Source organism: Scyliorhinus torazame, chromosome 17 (genome assembly GCF_047496885.1).
Source record: "Scyliorhinus torazame isolate Kashiwa2021f chromosome 17, sScyTor2.1, whole genome shotgun sequence".
NCBI lineage: Eukaryota > Metazoa > Chordata > Chondrichthyes > Carcharhiniformes > Scyliorhinidae > Scyliorhinus > Scyliorhinus torazame.
In genome coordinates, this window is record NC_092723.1 from 160,904,214 (window position 1) to 160,923,674 (window position 19,461).

Below are 19,461 nucleotides of genomic sequence, written 5' to 3' on the forward strand. Positions count from 1 at the left end.
CTGCCCAGAAGATTAAGTAAATTATGGAAGGTCTAAGTCAACAAATTACATGTCATGCATTAAAAGGAGCAATCTTAATGAGTAGAATGGCATTTTTCCATACTTAAAAGGGTACTTCTACATTATAGCAATAATGACACTTCAAAAGTAGTTCAATGGTTGTTAAGCAATTTAAAGAAGTCGTGAGGATGCAAATGGCACAAAAGAAATGTAAGTCTTTATTTAAATGTTCAGATTTTTGCCATCAACACAATGAAAATTACTCAACATTAAACTACAATACCGTCTCTCCAAATCATCCGGATTATTTTGCCTCAGAGAAGTAATATATATAGAAATATATGCAGACTTTGTTGCACTGCTTAGAAAACAGAATGGTCCATGGGTCTATCCACTTCCGAGAAAAAGATTCTTGGGGGCACAATCACAGTCTTTGAGACATTCCATTTAAAATAAAGTCAGACCATCTCCATGAACACCTGACATTTAACCAACCTCATACCATATCAGATCAAAGAATGAGTGGCAACAGGATTTTTACCCGGGATATTTTGTTTTTGGAGCTGGTTAGCTCAGTTGGCTAGCATATTGTTCAACATAGCTTCAGTGTGGGATTGATTCCCATTGCAGCTGAGGTAGACTCGGGACCTGCCTCCTCACCCGCTCCCGAGACTGGGAGGCAATGACAAGCCACCACTGACAAAAAAACTGGCAAGAAAACAGCTCAGGGTGAAGCATCAGCAGGCAATGAACCAAGATCTGATTCCAGGCAGAGGACGTGTGAATGGGTAGATGTTAGAAATAGACCGTAGCCGTGGTAAAGAATAGATATGATAATTTCAAATGGAGGAAACTGAATGGGAAAGTTGTACTTTCCAGAAGCAGCCACATCACAAACCTCAAATTTGCAACCCAGCTCGTGTCTGAAAAGCTGACTGGACAGTATGCAAGGCAAAAGTCAAGATAATTAAGGGGGAAATAGTCAAGCTATATAAAAAAGCTACAGGTTGCGAAAGGTCATTTGATGAAATGTTTCAACATACTCTTATGAGGTAGACAATCCCCCATCCCAAACCAGTTAGAATTTCCTGCCTTATTTAGGTCAAATAGAACTTCAAAATCTGCAAAATACCTTTGTAATCTTTCCACCTGTAAAGTTTGCAAAACGCTTCAGAGAGAGTGTCAGTACATTTGAAGCTCGATGGATGGTGAATCTCTTTGAGGCAGGCACCATTTTCTTACACCTGGTTTCAATGTGAAAGAAACTTAGTCAGAAATCAACTAACAATCTGTTTCATGACCATGCAATAAAGTCAGAAGTTATATAAATGACTCTGGTCTTTTTTATTGATATTTATATAATAAGACCACAAATAAGTTAATTTAAACAGTGAAATCTTCATTGCTCGTGTTGCTGATGCTTTGCAGGATAACTTGTTCATGAAAGGGATGCTGAGGGCAGCACGGTGGCGCAGTGGTAGTACTGCAGTCTCAACGCGCCGAGGTCTCAGGTTTGACCCCGGTTCTGGGTCACTGTCCGTGTGGAGTTTGCACATTCTCCCCGTGTTTGCTTGGGTTTCGCCTCCACAACACAAAGATATGTGCAAGGTAGATGGATTGAACATACTAAAATTGCCCCTCAATTGGAAAAAATGAATTGGCTACTCTAAATTTAGTTTTTTTTTAAATGAAGGGGATGCTGATGTATAGTTAAACACTTTGCAGGCATTCTGCAGCATGTCATTTCAAACCACATACCTGGCTCTCTAAATGTTGAATATTTGCTAATTATGAAGTTGAATCAAGCACAAGCCCTAGATGCCAGAGTTTTCTCATTTTGTCTTTATTAAGCTTGGTAGGAAGAGATTCAAGAAGGCAACTCACCACTCACTGAAGGGCAACTAGGGATAGGCAATAAATGCTGGCCTAACTAGTGACGTCCACATTCCGTAAATGAATTTTAAAAACATTAGAATACAATCTACTGTGATTACCCAATGTTCAGATTTGGATACTTTTCAGCTATTACACCATGCACCTTTTTGAATATTGTACTACCGTGAACTAAACATCAGTCTAGTTGCACGTTACGGAGTTCCAGCCAAGACCCTTGTTCTCCCCTATTGGCTCCCTTCTGCCACATGACCACATATGGTGTTTCTCTTCAGTAGTTTTCCTTGTCAGATGCACTGGTCTTTCAACAGGAACAATTTCCTGTGTGCACAATTAGGCTAGCTCTCTTGAACCCTCTTCCTACCCTCCACGTATCAGCATTGGTAAGTGAGCCTTGCCCTGAACTTGAGATCTTTTGAAAGTTGGGGATGGCTGTCAAACCACTCTATTTAGATCTGCCCTGGGAAAAGTGATAAACTTCTTCCACAGTCAACAACAATGCAGCAAGAGGTAACAAACATGAGTAGCAGCAATTAAATTGTTCAAAAAGGATAGACAAGTAGAAAGTTCAGCATTAGGATTTGCTAGTGGCAGGGGAAACTGCTGGACAAGCTGCCCAGTTCTCAATTTTTATAAGTCACATAGGGGAGGGAGAGTGGTTGCAAGGGGTAAAACACAGAATAGGGAGACTGATCATCTCCATGTGGGAGTCAGATCCTAGAGAAATAGATACCATGAGGACTTGCATGACAAAGAAATGGAGATGGTCTACATGATCAACATGAAGTAAGTTTTGCTGAAAAAAGTGGAGAAGATCTGGGTGATCGATCTGATCTGTCCTTAAAAGAAAAACAGGGAGAGTTGCAAGCTTCACTCAGAAACAGATAGATGAGGCAGTCTGGAACACAAAATCTGTGGAACAAGGCAGATCAGATGGAGTCAACGGCCGCGTTGACCCTGAGAATTTTAAAGGATTGTGCAAGGTGCAGAGTTATAACAGGCCTGTTACAGCACATAAATGTTATTAAGAGAGTTCTCAGAGTTGAACACAAAATGTTAGGAAAAAGTGAAAGATGATAAAAGTCCACTGTAAAGTTAAAATTTCTATGGGACAGAAACTGCGCTCCCAGGATTTCATATCTTTAAGTTTAAAGGAAGACTTGTTTGATTCCATGTTCAAACACAAAGTGTAAATGTTTGCTGCTAGTTGCACGATTCTGAAAGTTAAAGTAATATTGCCAATTGTTTAGCAGATATTGGTGTTTTCTGTTTTGAACTGATTTGGAGTCATTCACTAGCGTGACTAAATCATGGAATGGTTTTTACATGGGTTTGCACTTTCAGTTATGCATGTTGTGTATAGTTCCTGGGTTTGCAATTGTGGCATTTGCAGAGCTTATGACCCTGTATGAGTATGCAAAATAGTTGTTGAATGTTCTAAATTTAAGATCGTGACCCGGAATGCAAGTTACGGAAAAATATGGGAAATTAGTTTCATACATTATATTAAAAATGCATGGCATGGATTAATTTAAAAAGTAAAAAAAAATAATTTCAGAAACAGCTAGCATTCCATTAACTCCACCTCCACCCTCTATAGCTTCACAAGCAAGAGCTTAATTAACTTCTATTGCCAAATTGCTTGCTGTACTAGTTTTAGTCTTACACATTCAGAACTTCAGGCACTTCAACCTGCTTTTGAGTGGAAAGGCAGGTTAAACTAGAAAGCCTGTTGCAATAGATGATTTGCTGTTAGTTATAAAAACAAAGGAGGGATACCTCCTTTCATTAGGCGAGCTGACAACTGAAAGGTCTGTATAAAATTGGGAAAACCAATCTGAAATTGACCATTCAAAATGGGGAAAGAAAATGCAATACAAAATGTCAGGGGGATCAGTGCAAAGTACTGCAGATGCTGGAATCTGAAACAAAAACAGAAAATACTGGACAATCTCAGCAGGTCTTTGTCAAAGCTTTTCTCTCCATGGATGCTGTCAGACCTGCTGACACTGTCCTGTATTTTCTGTTTTTGTAATCCCTAGAAAAAGCAGGCAGATGCTGAATAAAGAATGGATGTCACAATGGTCTTTGTCACAGGTAAACGACGGCCTCAAATGCGTAAATTACACTTGGAATGAGAAAAGGGAAACTATGATGAAGGATCTTTGCTGAAAATGAGACTAATATTCAATAAAATCATAATGGTTACAGGAGGAGGCCATTGGGCCCTTTCTGTCTGTGCCTGCTCTCTCTCTGCAAGAGCAACTCAGCTGGTCCCACTCCCTGCCCTTTTCCAGCAAGCGACTAGAAAAGAAGAAACCCATCTGCCTAGTCTAACTAAATAACTAATGTAAACAGACTGGAACTAACAGAATAAAAAACTGTACTATATAGAACACATAAAAATACAGCACAGAACAGGCCCTTCGGCCCACGGTGTTGTGCCGAACCTTTGTCCTCGATTAATCATAGATTATCATAGAATTTACAGTGCAGAAGGAGGCCATTCGGCCCATTGAGTCTGGAAAGAGCACCCTACCCAAGGTCAACACCTCCACCCAACACGAAGGGCAATTTATCATGGCCAATCCACCTAACCTGCACATCTTTGAACTGTGGGAGGAAACCAGAGCACCCGGAGGAAATCCACGCACACACGGGGAGGATGTGCAGACTCCGCACAGACAGTGACCTAAGCCGGAATCGAACCTGGGACCCTGGAGCTGTGAAGCAATTGAGCTATCCACAGTGCTATCTTGCTGCCCTTAAGAACAAATTAATCTACACTATATCATTCTACCGTAATCCATGTACCTATCCAATAGCTGCTTGAAGGTCCCTAATGTTTCCGACTCAACTACTTCCACAGGCAGTGCATTCCATGCCCCCACTACTCTCTGGGTAAAGAACCTACCTCTGACATCCCCCCCCTAAATCTTCCACCATTCACCTTAAATTTATGTCCCCTTGTGATGGTTTGTTCCACCCGGGGAAAAAGTCTCTGACTGTCTACTCTATCTATTCCCCTGATCATCTTATAAACCTCTATCAAGTCGCCCCTCATCCTTCTCCGTTCTAACGAGTAAAGACCTAGCACCCTCAACCTTTCCTCGTAAGACCTACTCTCCATTCCAGGCAACATCCTGGTAAATCTCCTTTGCACCTTTTCCAAAGCTTCCACATCCTTCCTAAAATGAGGCGACCAGAACTGTACACAGTACTCAAAATGTGGCCGTACCAAAGTTTTGTACAGCTGCATCATCACCTAATACAAAATTTGAAACAGAAGCCAAGGGCTATGAAAGAGGAGACTGAAGAAACTAAATGGGAAAGGAAATGAGCTTGAACAGAATGGCTAGGAATAGGAGAAATGGCAGGGTCAACAGTAGCAAATAGAATAAGTATAGAAAGCATGTGAGAGTACAATAAAGTAATGAAGAGACAATTAAAAAGTTAGCAAAAATGAATCAAGTGGCTGACAACTTGAGGATGCAAGAGGACACTATTTGTTCATTCAGCATTAAAAATCTTGGAAGGGTTTAAGATACGATAAATGAAATAATACAGACAAACAAGGTGGTCAACCAGAATCAAAATTTTACTGGTGGCATCACATGAAGCTTACAGGTAGCTTTGGCTACGAATATGGAATATGAGAGCTTGAACTATGATGTCATTGCAATTACGGATACATGGTTAAAAGAGGAACAGGACTGGCAGCTTAACATTCCTGGATATTGTTGTTTCAGGTGGGACAGAAGGGGAAAGAAAAGAGATGGGGAGTTTGCATTGCTGATTAGGGAGCCGGTCACAACTGTATTGAGGGAGGACACATTGGAAGGATCTAGTAGCGAGGCATTATGGGTGGAGTTCAGGAATAAGAAGGGTGAAATCACAATGTTGGGAGTGTACTACAGACCAGCCCACAGGAGCAGTTGTGTAGTCAGATACTGAAACGGTATGAAAAAAGCAGGGTAGTTGTGACGGGTGACTTTAACTTTCCCCCATATTGACTGGGAATCCCTTACAGACAGGGGCTTGGATGGAGAACAATTTGTTAGATGTGTCCAGGAGGGCTTTTTGACAATCCAACCTGAGAGGGGCCGTACTAGACTTGGTATTGGGGAATGTGTCTGGCCAGGTGATTGATATTTCAGTGGGGGAGCATTTTGGGCTTAACGACCATAATTCCATAAGATTTCAAGTAGTCATGGATAAGGACACGAGTGGCCCGAGGATGAGGGTGCTTAATTGGGCAAGGGACAATTACATCCAAATTAGACAGGAATTGGGGAATGTGGTTTGGGAGCGGCTATTTGAGGGCAAATCCACATCTGACATGTGGGAGAGGCCAGTTTAAGTGCAGGACAGGCATGTCCCTGCAAAAATGAAGGTTGAAATGGCAGGATTCGGGAACCATGGATGACAAGGGAAATTGTAAGCTTATCAAAAGGAAAAAAGCAAATGATAGGTCTAGGCATCTAAAAGCTGACGAAGCCTTTGAGGAGTACAGTGAAAGCAGGAAGGAACTTAAATTTGGAATTAGGGCTAAAAGGGGCCATGAAATGTCTTTAGCAAACATGGCCAAGGAGAATCCCAAGGCTTTTTATGCATATATTAGGAGCAAGAGAAAGAGTAGGCCCACACACTTCCCATTGGAGGGAAGTTATGCCTGGAACCACAGGAAGTGGGTGAAATCTGACTAATCTCAAGATGGCTCCGGAGCGAGGCGACTCTCTGCGAGCTCTCCCAAACAGATCCACTTTTTAATTAACTTATACTCGTTCTAATCTTTTAAAAATTTATTCTAAAACTAACATTATTACTAACCTCTCTCTTTTATGTTGTGTTGCCCTATTATGTATTTTCTTTTCTTCCCTTTTCTTCCCATGTACTTAATGATCTGTTGAGCTGCTCACAGAAAAATACTTTTCACTGTACCTCGGTACACATGACAATAAACAAATCCAATCCAATCCAAAATCCCCAATGAGTGCTTTGCATCGGTGTTCACCAGGGAGCAGGACATAGCGGATGTTGAGGTCAGGGATAGGTGTGTGAATGCTCTCAAGAACGTCAATATATCAAAGGAGAAAGTATTGAGTATTCTGAATTGCATTAAGATGGACAAGTCCCCGGGGCCAGGTGAGATCTATCCCGGTTACTGCGGGAAGAGAAATAGCCGGGGCCTGAACAAATATCTTCACATCCTTTTTGACCACCAACGAGGTTCCAGAGGACTGGAGAATAGCCAATGTTGTTCCCTTGTTTAAGAAAGGAACCAGCGATAATCCAGCAGTTATAGGCTGGTGAGCTTGACATCAGTGGTGGGGAAGCTTGTGGAAAAGATACTGAGGGACAGGATATATGCACATTTGGAGGAAAATGGGCTAGTTAGTGACAGATAGCATGGTACGGGGAAGGTCATGTCTCACCAATTTGATTGAGTTTTTTTGAAGAGGTGACAAAAAAAATTGATGAGGGAAGAGACTGTGAATGTAGTTTATATGGACTTTAGTAAGACGTTTGACAAGGTCCCAAATAGCAGACTGGCACAAAAATTAAAATCACATGAGATTTGGGGTGGGCTGGCTAGATGAATGCAGAACTGACTTGATTATAGAAACAGGAGAGTAGCGGCGGAAGGGTGTTTTTCAGAATGGAGATCTGTAGCTACTGGTGCCCCGCAGGGATCAGTGCTGGGATCTCTGTTGTTTGTAGTATATATAAATCATGTGGAGAAAATGTGGGTCGTCTGATTAGCACGTTTGCAGATGACACGAAGATTGGCAGAGTTGCTGATAGTGCCGAGGATTGTCAGAGGGTACAACGGGATATAGATAGATTGGAGACTTGGGCACAGAAATGGCATATGGCGTTTAATCTGGACAAATGCGAGATGATGCATTTTGAAGGATCAAATCTAGGTATGAATTATACTGGAAATGACAGAACCCTTAGAAACATTAACATTCAGTGCGATCTGGGTGTGCAGGTCCACAGTTCCCTAAAAGTGTAACATAGGTGGCCAAGGTGATTAAGGCGGCATATGGTATGCTTGCCTTCATCAGCTGAGGCATTGAGTACAGGAGTTAGGAAATCATGTTGCAGCTACATAAAACCTTGGTTAGGCTGCATTTGGAGTATTGCGTGCAGTTCTGGTCACCACATTATCTGAAGGACAGCTTTGGAGAGAGTGCAAAGAAGATTGCCTGGTCCCTCGGGTATTGGCTATGAGGAGCGGTTGAATAAACTAGGATTATTTTCATTGTGAAGGCAGAGGCTGAGGGGAGACCTGATAGAGGTCTACAACATTATGAGGGGCATAGACAGGGTGGATAGTCAGAGGCTTTTTCCAAGGGTGGAAGTGTCAATTACAAGGGGGCACAGGTTCAAGCAGAGAGGGGGAAAGTTTAAGGGAGATGTGCGGGGTAGGTTTTTCACGCAGAGAGTCGCGAGTGTCTGGAACGCACTGCCAGAGGATGTGGTGTATGCAGGCATGTGAGCAACATTTAAGAGGCATCTGGATGGATATATGAATAGGGAGGAAATAGAGAGATATGGGCCGAGTACGGTTAGAAGGTTTTTAAAAAAGTTAGGACATAATGATCAGCACAGGCTTGGAGGGCCGAAGGGCCTGTTCCTGTGCTGTACTTTTCTTTGTTCTTATAACAATATCTCTTCCTTTACCCTTGAACATACAGACAAGGAGGAGTAGGCCATTTGGCTCCTTGAGTCTAATCCGCTATTTAATAAGATCATGGCTAATCGGATGGTAACCTCAAATCTACAACCTGCCTACCCCTGATCATCTATTATCCCCTTGCTTACCAAGAATTTATTCACCCCGCCTCAAAAATATTCAAAACCTCTGCTGCCATCGCCTTTTCAGGAAGAGTTCCAAAAACTCTCATAACCCTTAGAAGGCATTTCGCCTCATCTGTTTTAAATGGGCAATCTCTTACTCTTAAACAATGACCCAAAGTTTTAGATCCTCCCACATCCACAATGTCAAGATCCCTCAAGATCTTATTTGTTTCAATCAAGTCGCCTCTTACTGTTCTAAATTCCAGCAGATGATACAAGCTCAGCCTGTTGAACGTTTCCTCGTAAGACAATCCACCCATTCCAGGTATTAGTCTAGTAAACCTTCTTGAAATTACTTCCTAAAATAAGGAGACCAATACTGTACACAATACTCCAAATGTGGTTTCACCAGTGCCCTGTACAATTGAAGCATAAGCTCCCCACTTTTATATTAAATTCCCCTATCAATAAATGATCACATTCTATTGGTTGTCCAAATTACTTGCTGTACCTGCATACTAACCTTTTGTGATTCATGCACTAGGACATCCAGATCCCTCTGCACCTCAGATTTCTGCAATCTCTCACTATTTAGATAATATGCTTTTTTTGTTAAATTGTTCCTGCCAAAATGGACAATTTCACATTTGCCCACATTATACTCCCATTTGTCAGATCTTTGCCCATTAACTTAACCTATCTATATCCTTTTGCAGCCCCATGTCCTTTACACAACTTAATTTCCAACTATCTGGATCACCAGCAAATTTGGCAACCATCCCTCCATCCAAGTCATTTATATAAATTGTAAACAGTTGGAAGTCCCAGCACTGATCCCTGTGGCACACCATTCATTACACCTTTGCCAACTTGAAAAAGACCCACCTACGCCTACTCTTTGCTTCCTGTTAGCCAGCCAATTTTCTATCCATGCTAATATTTTATCCCACATAACATGACCTTTTATTTTCTGCAATAACCTGTGATGTGGCACTTTATGATACGTCTTCACCAGCCTCCTTAACTTCCCCTTCTCCCACCCTGGGCATTGATTGGGAATATCTCACGTTTCCCCCATATTGAGCTTATACACCGGAAAAGACTGAACTCCCCTAAGATTTCCATAACCTTGTTAAAACTTTCAACCGGGTTCACAATATATAACAAGAGGTCATCCGCATAGAAAGATACTCTGTGCTGCACCCCCCTCTCAATGCCTCGCCACCCCATCGAAGCCCTAATTGCCATTGCCAACAGTTCAATCGCGAAGGAGACAGTGGTCACCCCTGCCTCGTTCCTCCAGTGCAACCCAAAATACTGCAAATTGACACCATTGGTCCGCATACTCGCCCCTATACAACAATCTCACCCAGTCGACAAACTCCTCCCCAAACTTGAACGGCCCCAAAACCTCGAATAAGTACAGCCACTCCACACGGTCAAATGTCTCCTCCGCGTCCATAGACACCCCCCCCCCCACCCAAGACCTAATGCATCAACTATCTCACCAGCCACTTCTTTTAAGACCTCAGGATTAAGTCCATTGAGACCGAGGCACTTGTCAGCCCGGGGTTCCAACAGTTTACTCAGCACCACTTCTCTGGTGATTGCAATTTTTCTGGGTTCATCCCTCTCTTTCCTGGTTTATAGCTGCTTCTGGGATGTTATTTGTATTCTCTAGTGAAGGCTGATGCAAAACACCTGTTCTCCTTGGTTTCCATTATCAAATCACCAGACTCACTTTCTAGGACCAATGTTCACTTTGTTAATGCCTTTCTTTTTAAAATATTTTTTAAAATATACATATTTGTTCAATTTTCAACAATTTTCAGCAAAACACTCCAAACAGAAAAAAATAAAGCACAAAACAAGCAAAAATTATACATGAGATTTCCAACAAAATACAATAACCCCCTATTTAACAAATAAACACGCCAGTAAGGAAAACGCCCCACTCTAACCTAAACAAAACAGAACCCCCCCCCCCCCCCCCCTCGGGTTGCTGTTGCTGTTGACCTCCACCTAACGTTTCGCGAGTAAGTCTAGGAACAGTTGCCACCGCCTGCAGAACCCCTGCACAGACCCTCGCAAGGCAAACTTTATCCTTTCCAGCTTGATGAACCCTGCCATATCGTTAATCCAAGCTTCCACGCTTGGAGGCTTCGCATCCCTCCACATTAGTAGGATCCTCCGCCGGGCTACCAGGGACGCAAAGGCCAGAACACCAGCCTCTTTCGGCTCCTGCACTCCCGGATCGTCCGATACCCCAAATAATGCTATCCCCCAGCTCGGTTTGACCCGGGTGTTCACCACTTTGGACATGGTCCTTGCAAAGCCCCTCCAGAACCCCTCCAGCGCCGGGCACGTCCAGAACATATGGGCGTGATTTGCTGGGCTCCCCGAGCACCTCACACACCTGTCCTCCACCCCAAAAAAACCTACTCATCCTCGCCCCTGTCATATGCGCCCTATGGACAACTTTGAACTGTATTAGACTGAGCCTGGTGTAAGAGGAGGAAGAATTAACCCTACTCAAGGCATCAGCCCACAGATCTTCATCCAGCTCCTCCCCCAGCTCCTCCTCCCACTTACCCTTTAACTCCTCCACCGAGGCCTCCTCCGCCTCCTGCTGTTCCTGATAGATCGCCGAGACCTTGCCTTCTCCAACCCATACACCCGAAATCACCCTGTCCTAAATCCTTCGTGCTGGGAGCAGCGGAAATTCCCTCACCTGCCGTCTCACAAACGCCCTCACTTGCATGTACCTAAAAGCATTTCCGGGAGATAATCCAAATTTCTCCTCTAGCGCCCCATGGCTCGCAAAAGTCCCATCGATGAATAGGTACCCCATTCTTTTAATCCCTGCCCGATGCCAGCTCAGAAAGCCCCCATCCATCTTACCCGGAACGAACCTGTGGTTCTCTCGTATAGGGGACCAGACCGAGGCCCCCACCTCGCCCCTATGTCGCCTCCACTGCCCCCAGATCTTCAGAGCCGCCGCCACCACCGGACTTGTGGTGTATCTTGTCGGCGGAAGCAGCAACGATGCCTTCACCAGCTCCCCCAGACTTGTACCCACACAAGACGCCACCTCTAGCCTCTTCCACGCCGCCCCCTCTCCCTCCATTACCCACTTACAGATTATCGCCACATTAGCTTCCCAATAATAGCCACATAGATTCGGCAGCGCCAGCCTCCTCCGTCCCTGCTACGCTCCAAAAACACCCTTTTCATCCTTGGGGTCTTATTCGCCCATACGAATCCCATAATACTCCTGCTTACCCGTTTTAAAAAAGCCTTGGGGATTAGGACGGGCAGGCACTGGAACACAAACAGGAACCTCGGGAGGACCGTCATCTTGACCGACTGCACCTTACCCGCCAGGGAGAGTGGCAGCATATCCCATCTCTTGAAATCCTCCATCTGTTCCACCAAATTGAGCTTGTGCAGGGCCCCCCAGCTCCTAGCTACCTGGATCCCCAGGTATCGGAAGCTCCTCTCTGCCCTCTTCAGCGGTAGCTCGTCTATCACCCTTCCCTGGTCCCCCGCATGCACCACAATGGGCTCATTCTTTCCCACGTGAGCTTATAGCCCGAGAAGTCTCCAAGCTCCCTAAGGATCCGCATAACCTCCGCCATCCCCTCCACTGGGTCTGCAACATATATCAACAGGTCATCAGCATAGAACGACACCTGGTGTTGTTCCCCCCCCCCCCCCCCCGGACCAATCCCCTCCAGTTCCTAGACTCCCTCAGTGCCATGGCCAGCAGCTCAATTGCCAGTGCAAACGACAAGGGGGATAAGGGACACCCCCGATTCGTCCCGCGGTACACCCTAAAGTACTCCGACCTCCGTCGGTCCGTGGCCACACTCGCCACTGGAGCCCTATATAACAGCCTGACCCATCTTATGAACCCTTCCCCGAACCCAAACCTCCCAAGCACTTCCCAGAGATACTCCCACTCTACCCAATCAAAGGCCTTCTCCGCGTCCATAGCCGCCACTACCTCCGCTTCCCCCTCCACCGAGGGCATCATGATCACATTTAAGAGCCTCCGCACATTCGTGTTAAATTGCCTGCCCCTCACAAACCCCATCTGGTCCTCATGGATCACCCCCGGGACACAGTCCTCAATCCTCGTAGCCAGCACCTTCGCCAACAGCTTAGCGTATACATTGAGGAGCGAAATTGGCCTATACGATCCACATTGCAATGGATTCTTGTCCCGCTTCAAAATCAATGAGATCAGCGCCCAGGACATTGTCCAAGGTAGGGTCCCCTCCTCCCTCGCCTCATTAAAAGTTCTCACCAGCAGCGGGCCCAGCAGGTCCACATACTTTCTGTAAAATGCAACTGGGAACCCATCCGGTCCCGGGGCCTTCCCCACCTGCATGCTCCTCAATCCTTTAACCAGCTCCTCCAGCCCAATAGGCGCCCCCAAACCAGCCACCTGCTTCTCCCCCACCCCCCCATTATCAAGCTCCCTGCCTCCAGATCTGGGATCCGTCCCAACATACGTTTCATAAATCCGGCATCATCCCAATTCGGGGCATATACGTTCACCAGTACCACCCGCGTACCCTGCAACCTACCACTCCATCGCGTATAGACCACCATTATCTGCCACAATATTAATCGCCTCAAACGACACCCGCTTCCCCACCAGTATCGCAACCCCTCTATTCTTCGTATCCAGCCCCGAGTAAAAGACCTGCCCGACCCATCCCTTTCTCAGCCTGACCTGATCTGCCACCTTCAAGTGTGTCTCCTGGAGCATGACCATGTCTGCCTTCTGTCCCTTTAAGTGCACGAACACCCGGGCCCTCTTGATCGGCCCATTCAGGCCCCTCACATAGCATGTTATCAGCCGGATCAGGGGGCTACTCACTCGCCCGCGCCCCCCCCCCCCGGACTAGCCATCCCCCTTTTTAGGCCAGCCACGTGCCCGCACCTCCCACACCCTCCAGTCCCCCAGGCGGCGGACCCCCACCCCGACACCCTCTTCCACCTCCAACTCCCCTGTGGCCACCCCAGTCTCCAAAACCCCCCGCCCCCCATCCAGATCACCGTCCAGCCATTTTGCTCCCCCCATTACACTTCCGTAAGTCAGCTGACTCCTGCTGACCCCGGCCACTCCCGCCATTCCAATGACCCCCCAGTGGGAATCCCCCCGCCCCTCTCTGTCGATCAATGTGCGCTCTCCTCCAGCACCACCCTTTCCCCCAGGCCCCGCCCCTCACTTCGCGCAGGGGAAAAGCCCGTGCTTTCCATCTGAGCTGGCCCCGCCCCCTATGCCCCAGCTCCCCAACCCTGGGCTTCCAACCCCCCCTTCATCAGCAGCACCCACACTCTCCCACAGCCCCCACATCATATCCACTCACCTCTTCCTATTTCCCCTCTTCCCAACCCGAAACCAGAAGAACACCCCCAAAATACAGTAAACACCCCCCCCCCACAACAAACCCTCAGTTCGAGTCCAGCTTTTCAGTCTGAATAAAGGTCCACGCCTCATCTGGCGTCTCAAAATAGTGGTGACGGTCCTGGAACGTGACCCACAATCGTGCTGGCTGCAGCATTCCAAACTTCACCCCCTTCCGATGGAGAACCGCCTTGGCCCGATTAAAACCATCCCTCTTCTTGGCCACCTCCGCACTCCAGTCCTGGTAGACACGGATGTCCATATTCTCCCACTTGCTGCTCCGTTCTTTCTTCGCCCATCTCAGGACACACTCACTGTCCATAAAGCGGTGGAACCTCACCACTACAGCCCTTGGCGGCTCGTTGGCTTTAGGTCTCCTTGCCAGGACTCCATGAGCCCCATCCAGCTTCAGGGGCCTCGGGAAAGCTCCTGCACCCATCAGCGTGTTGAGCATTGTAACTACATATGCCCCAGCGTCGGACCCCTCCACTCCTTCAGGGAGACCCAGAATCCGAAGATTCTTGCTCCTCGACCTGTTCGCCAGGTCCTCAAACTTCTCCTGCCACTTCTTGCGTAGCGCCTCGTGCGCCTCCACCTTTACCGCCAGGCCCAAAATCTCGTCCTCGTTCTCTGAGGCCTTCTACCGCACCTCCCGAATCACCACCCCTTGGGCCTTCTGGGCCTCCACCAGCTTTTCGATCAACGCCTTCATTAGCACCAGCATTTCTGCTCTCAGCTCCGCAAAGCAGTTTTTAAGAAACTCTTGCTGCTCCCGCGACCACTGCTCTTTGCTGCTCCAAAACCACTTTTTTGATCGCTCCACTCCTGGTCCACTCCATACAGTGCTGGGGGAACCTTACTATCTCCTTCCCACACTGGGAACCGTCGTACAAGTGCCGCTGGGGCTCCTCAAAAGGGCCCAAAAGTCCGTTCTTGGCGGGAACTGCCGAACGTGCGACCTACCTAGGCATAGCCGCAACCAGAAGTCTTTTTAAAATATTTATAAAAACCCTTACCATCTGTTTGTGTTTCTGGCTAGCTTTCTATCCTACTCCAATTTTTCCCCACCCTCATTGATCTTTTAGTTATCCTGTTCCTTATATTCTGTTCAATCTTTTGACCTACCACCTGTCTTTGCATGATTACATGCTTTTTCTTCAACTTTGATACAATCTTTAACCTTTCTAGTGGACAATCTTTAACCTTTCTAGTTAACCATGGATGGGGAGTCTGTCCCTTGGACTTTTTTGTGCCCTTTTGGATGTATCTGTTCTGTGCATTTTGAAATATCCCCTTAAATAGTTTCCACTGCATCACTATTGACCCATTGATTAATCTAATTTGCCAATTCTGTTTAGCTCGCTCAGTCTCATGCCCTTATTTAATTAAAACATGTTTAGTCACATCCCTCTCTCCCTCAAGCGAAACGTAAAATTCAATCCTATTATGGTCGCTGCTACCCAGGGGCACCTTTACTATGAGATTATTAATTACTCCTATCTTGTTACAGAACATCAGTTCTAGTATACCCTACTCTCTGGTTGGTTCCAAGACAGTTGACAGAAACTATCTTGAAAACATTTGAGGGTGACATGGCGGCACAGTGGCTAGCACAGATGCCGAGGACCCGGGTTCGATCCGGCCCTGGGTCACTGTCCGTGTGGAGTTTGCACATTCGCCCTGTGCCTGTGTTGCCGGCCATGTTGGACAGGGACCTGAAGGACAAGGATCCCATGGAATGTGGGTCGGCCGACATGAGAAGATTGTTAAATGTTGTGTTGCCGTCCTCTTTAGAGCCCGAGCCAGAGGTGATTATTTTGATGGACAGTGCAAAAGCATTTGATAGGGTTGAGTGGGGTACCTCTTTGAAATCCTCGGACGGTTTAGCTTTGATTCAAAATTTATATCATGGATGGGGCTTTTGTACAGGGCCCCCACCACCAGTGCACGTACTAATGCCCTGAGCTAAAGTTATTTTCAACTAAATAGGGGTACAAGACAGGGGTGCCCATTGTCCCCGCTTTTGTTTGACAATTGAGCCGCTGGCCATTGTGTCGGGGACGGCAACTAGATGGAGGGGGACAGGGTATAGGGTATCCTTGTATGCGGATAATTTGTTACTATACATCACGGACACACTCTCCAATGTGGAGGAGATAATGCAGCTGCTCAGTTTTGGCTCCTTTTCAGGGTACATCTAAATCTGGGCAAACGTGAATATTTTCCAGTGAACTCCCAGGAGGGGAGTCGATCTGGAGATTGCCATTTCGTCCGGCCAGGACTTGCTTCCTTTATCTGGTATTCCGGGTGGCTCATGATTGAGCCTCGCTCCATAAACTTAGCTTTGCTAGCCTGGTGGATGGGGTGAAGGCCGACTTGGAAAGATGGGACACCTTCTTCTGAATATTCTCATGAGGTTTCTCTTTCAGTATTTCCCAGATTTTCTTCCCAAGGCTTTCTGTTGCACGATCAATAAATTGATATCTACTTTTGTTTGAGCGGATAGGGCCCCTCAGGTTCGTAGGATGTTTCTGCAAAGGGATATCAGTCAGGGGGATCTGCACTACCTAATCTGTTGTTACTATTGGGCACCAAATATTGATAAGGGATCCAAATTTTATACGGGGACCGATTCTTTATGGGGTTTGTGCACCGGGTTGAGTCTGAGGGCCTTGGTTACTGTCCCACTCCCATGTTCCCCTGCAAGATTCACTTTGAGCCCAGTGGTGATAACCACTGAGGATTTGGAATCAGTTTGGGCAGCATTTTAAACTGGGCTCCATATCATTGCTGGCTCCAATTTGTAGGAACCATAGGTTGGTGCTGTCTGTGGCTTTGTTCATCATTCAGGGCATGGGAGTGGATGAAGAGGTTTAGGGCCATGTTTCTTGAAGATAGGCTCGCCGGTTTGGATGAACTTTGAGAGAAGTTTCAGCTCCCAAGAGTGAACATATTCAGGTATTGCAGGCTCACAACGCTTTACGTAAGGAGTTTCCTTCATTTCTCAACCTTGACCGAAAGCTGCCACCATCCGTCCCCACACTGACCCTTTCTCCACAATCCATTTCTGAACCTTCTCGATATTTGCCGACCAATAGTAGTTAATCAAATATGGCAACGCCTACCCCTCTGCAAAAACGCTCTCCGAACAGGAGGTGTCTTGCCTGCCCAAAGGCCAAAATCAGCTTACTATTCTTCCCAAAGAAGGATTTAGTAAAAAGATCGGGAGACTCCGGAAAATAAATAAAATTTCAGAAGGACCGTCATTTTCACCATTTGAACCCGCCCTGTCAATGATAGCGACAAAGCATCCTACCTCTTCAAATCTCCCTTCACCCCTTACACCAGACGGGCTAAATTCAACTTATGCAACAATGCCCAGTCGAGAGCCACCTGTACTCCCAAATACCTGGAACTTCACCTAGCCAGCCGAAATGGCAATTTCTCCAGACCTTCTCCCTGTCCCGGAGGGCTGACCAGAAACACCTTACTCTTCCCCACATTAAGTCCATACCCCAAATCGTCCGTGTACAAAGACACTCTGTGCTCCATACCTCTCCTCTCTATACCCCTTCACTCCATCGATGACCTCAGTGCGACAGCCAGCGGTTCAGTCGGCAATGCAAAAAGTAACATGGAAAGTGGATACCTCTGCCTTGTTCCCCTATACAATCAAAAGTACCCCGAGCTTACTGCGTTAGTATGAACGCTCGCCGTGGGGGGCCTTATAACAACAGTTTAATCCAAGAAATTAACCTGGGTCCAAACCCGAACTAACCAAGTATCTCAAAGAGATGAGCCCATTCTACCTAGTTGAACACTTTCTTTGCATCCATGGAGATTATTATTTCTGCTATTGAACCCGATGGGGGCGTTATCACCACATTCAATAATCGCCTTACATTGGCCGATAATTGTCGGCCCTTCACAAACCCTGCCTCATCCTCAGCTACTACCCCCGGCAGACGCCCCTCCAAGCGTGCTGTCAGCAGCTTGGTCAACATTGCGCCAGCATTCATAGAGATATGGGCCGATTAGACCCACAGTCCTCTGCATCCTTATCCTTTTTCAGGATTCGAGAGAGGGAAGCCTGTGCCAATGTAGTCGGCAACTCTCCCCGAATCATGAAAAATCTCCATTAGATGAGGCACCAGCTCCAGTGCAATTTTAAAAATAAAATTCCACTGGGAATCCATCTGGGCCCAGAGCCTTCCCAGGCTGCATGGAGCAGATGCACCTCATAATTGCACTTCTGAATTTCCTCCAGCCCTTGCACTTTCTCCTCCTCCACCACCGAGAAGGAAGTCCAACCCATCCAAGCACCATTTTATGTCCGAGTTGCCGTTCGGCAGCACCGACCTGTACAGCCTTGATCTATGAACCCCCGGTAAAAGGTTTCAAACACCCCATTTACCTTTCCTGGATCAGAAACTACTCCACCCCTCGGGTCCTTTATTTACACTCCCTCGAGGCCGCTTGCTGTCTCAACTGGTGCACCAGTAACCTACTAGCTTGCTCCCCATGTTCATAGAATGTTCCTTGTACACGATGCAACCAGTTTCCCCGTCGATATCAATTTGAAGGCCATCTGGAGCATCTTCCTCTCCTTCAATAATTCCTCCTTTGGGGTAACCGAGCACTGCCGGTCTACCACCAAGATAGCCTCCACCAACCTCTGTCTCTCCATCCTTCCGCCTTCTTTGTGTGCCTTAATCGAGATCAGCTCCCCCCCCCCCCCAACCACTGCTTTTAATGCCTCCCAGAATGTGGAAGGCAAGACCTCCTCGCTCTTATTAAACACCACGTGCGTTCCAATAGACACAACTATCCTCTCACATGCCCTCTTATCTGCCAACAATGCCACATCCAACCTCCACAGAAGTTGCTGGGCACATCCCCTCTCCAAACACAAATCCACATAATTAGGAGTGTGGTCAGACATGACAATTAGTAGTGGGGGCATGGAATGCACTGCCTGTGGAAGTAGTTGAGTCGGAAACATTAGGGACCTTCAAGCAGCTATTGGATAGGTACATGGATCACAGTAGAATGATATAGTGTAGACTAATTTGTTGTTAAGGGCAGCACGGTAGCATTGTGGATAGCACAATTGCTTCACAGCTCCAGGGTCCCAGGTTCGATTCCGGCTTGGGTCACTGTGTGTGCGGAGTCTGCACATCCTCCCAGTGTCTGCGTGGGCTTCCTCTGGGTGCTCCGGTTTCCTCCCAGTCCAAAGATGTGCAGGTTAGGTGGATTGGCCATGATAAATTGCCCTTAGTGTCGAAAATTGCCCTTAGTGTTGGGTGGGGTTACTGGGTTATGGGAATAGGGTGGAGGTGTTG

At 46.6% G+C, this 19,461-nt stretch overlaps 1 protein-coding gene across 11 annotated transcripts in view; it reads right to left on the reverse strand.

Moving 5' to 3' along the window:
• The window catches only part of usp42 (ubiquitin specific peptidase 42), a 147,133-nt gene that overhangs the window by 48,448 nt on the left and 79,224 nt on the right, over positions 1 to 19,461 (reverse strand). For all 11 annotated transcript variants that reach the window (XM_072481510.1, XM_072481509.1, XM_072481512.1 and 8 more), the window contains one exon: positions 1,133 to 1,244. In XM_072481510.1, the coding sequence (XP_072337611.1) occupies positions 1,133 to 1,244 (112 nt within the window). The remainder of the gene's footprint in view (positions 1 to 1,132; positions 1,245 to 19,461) is intronic.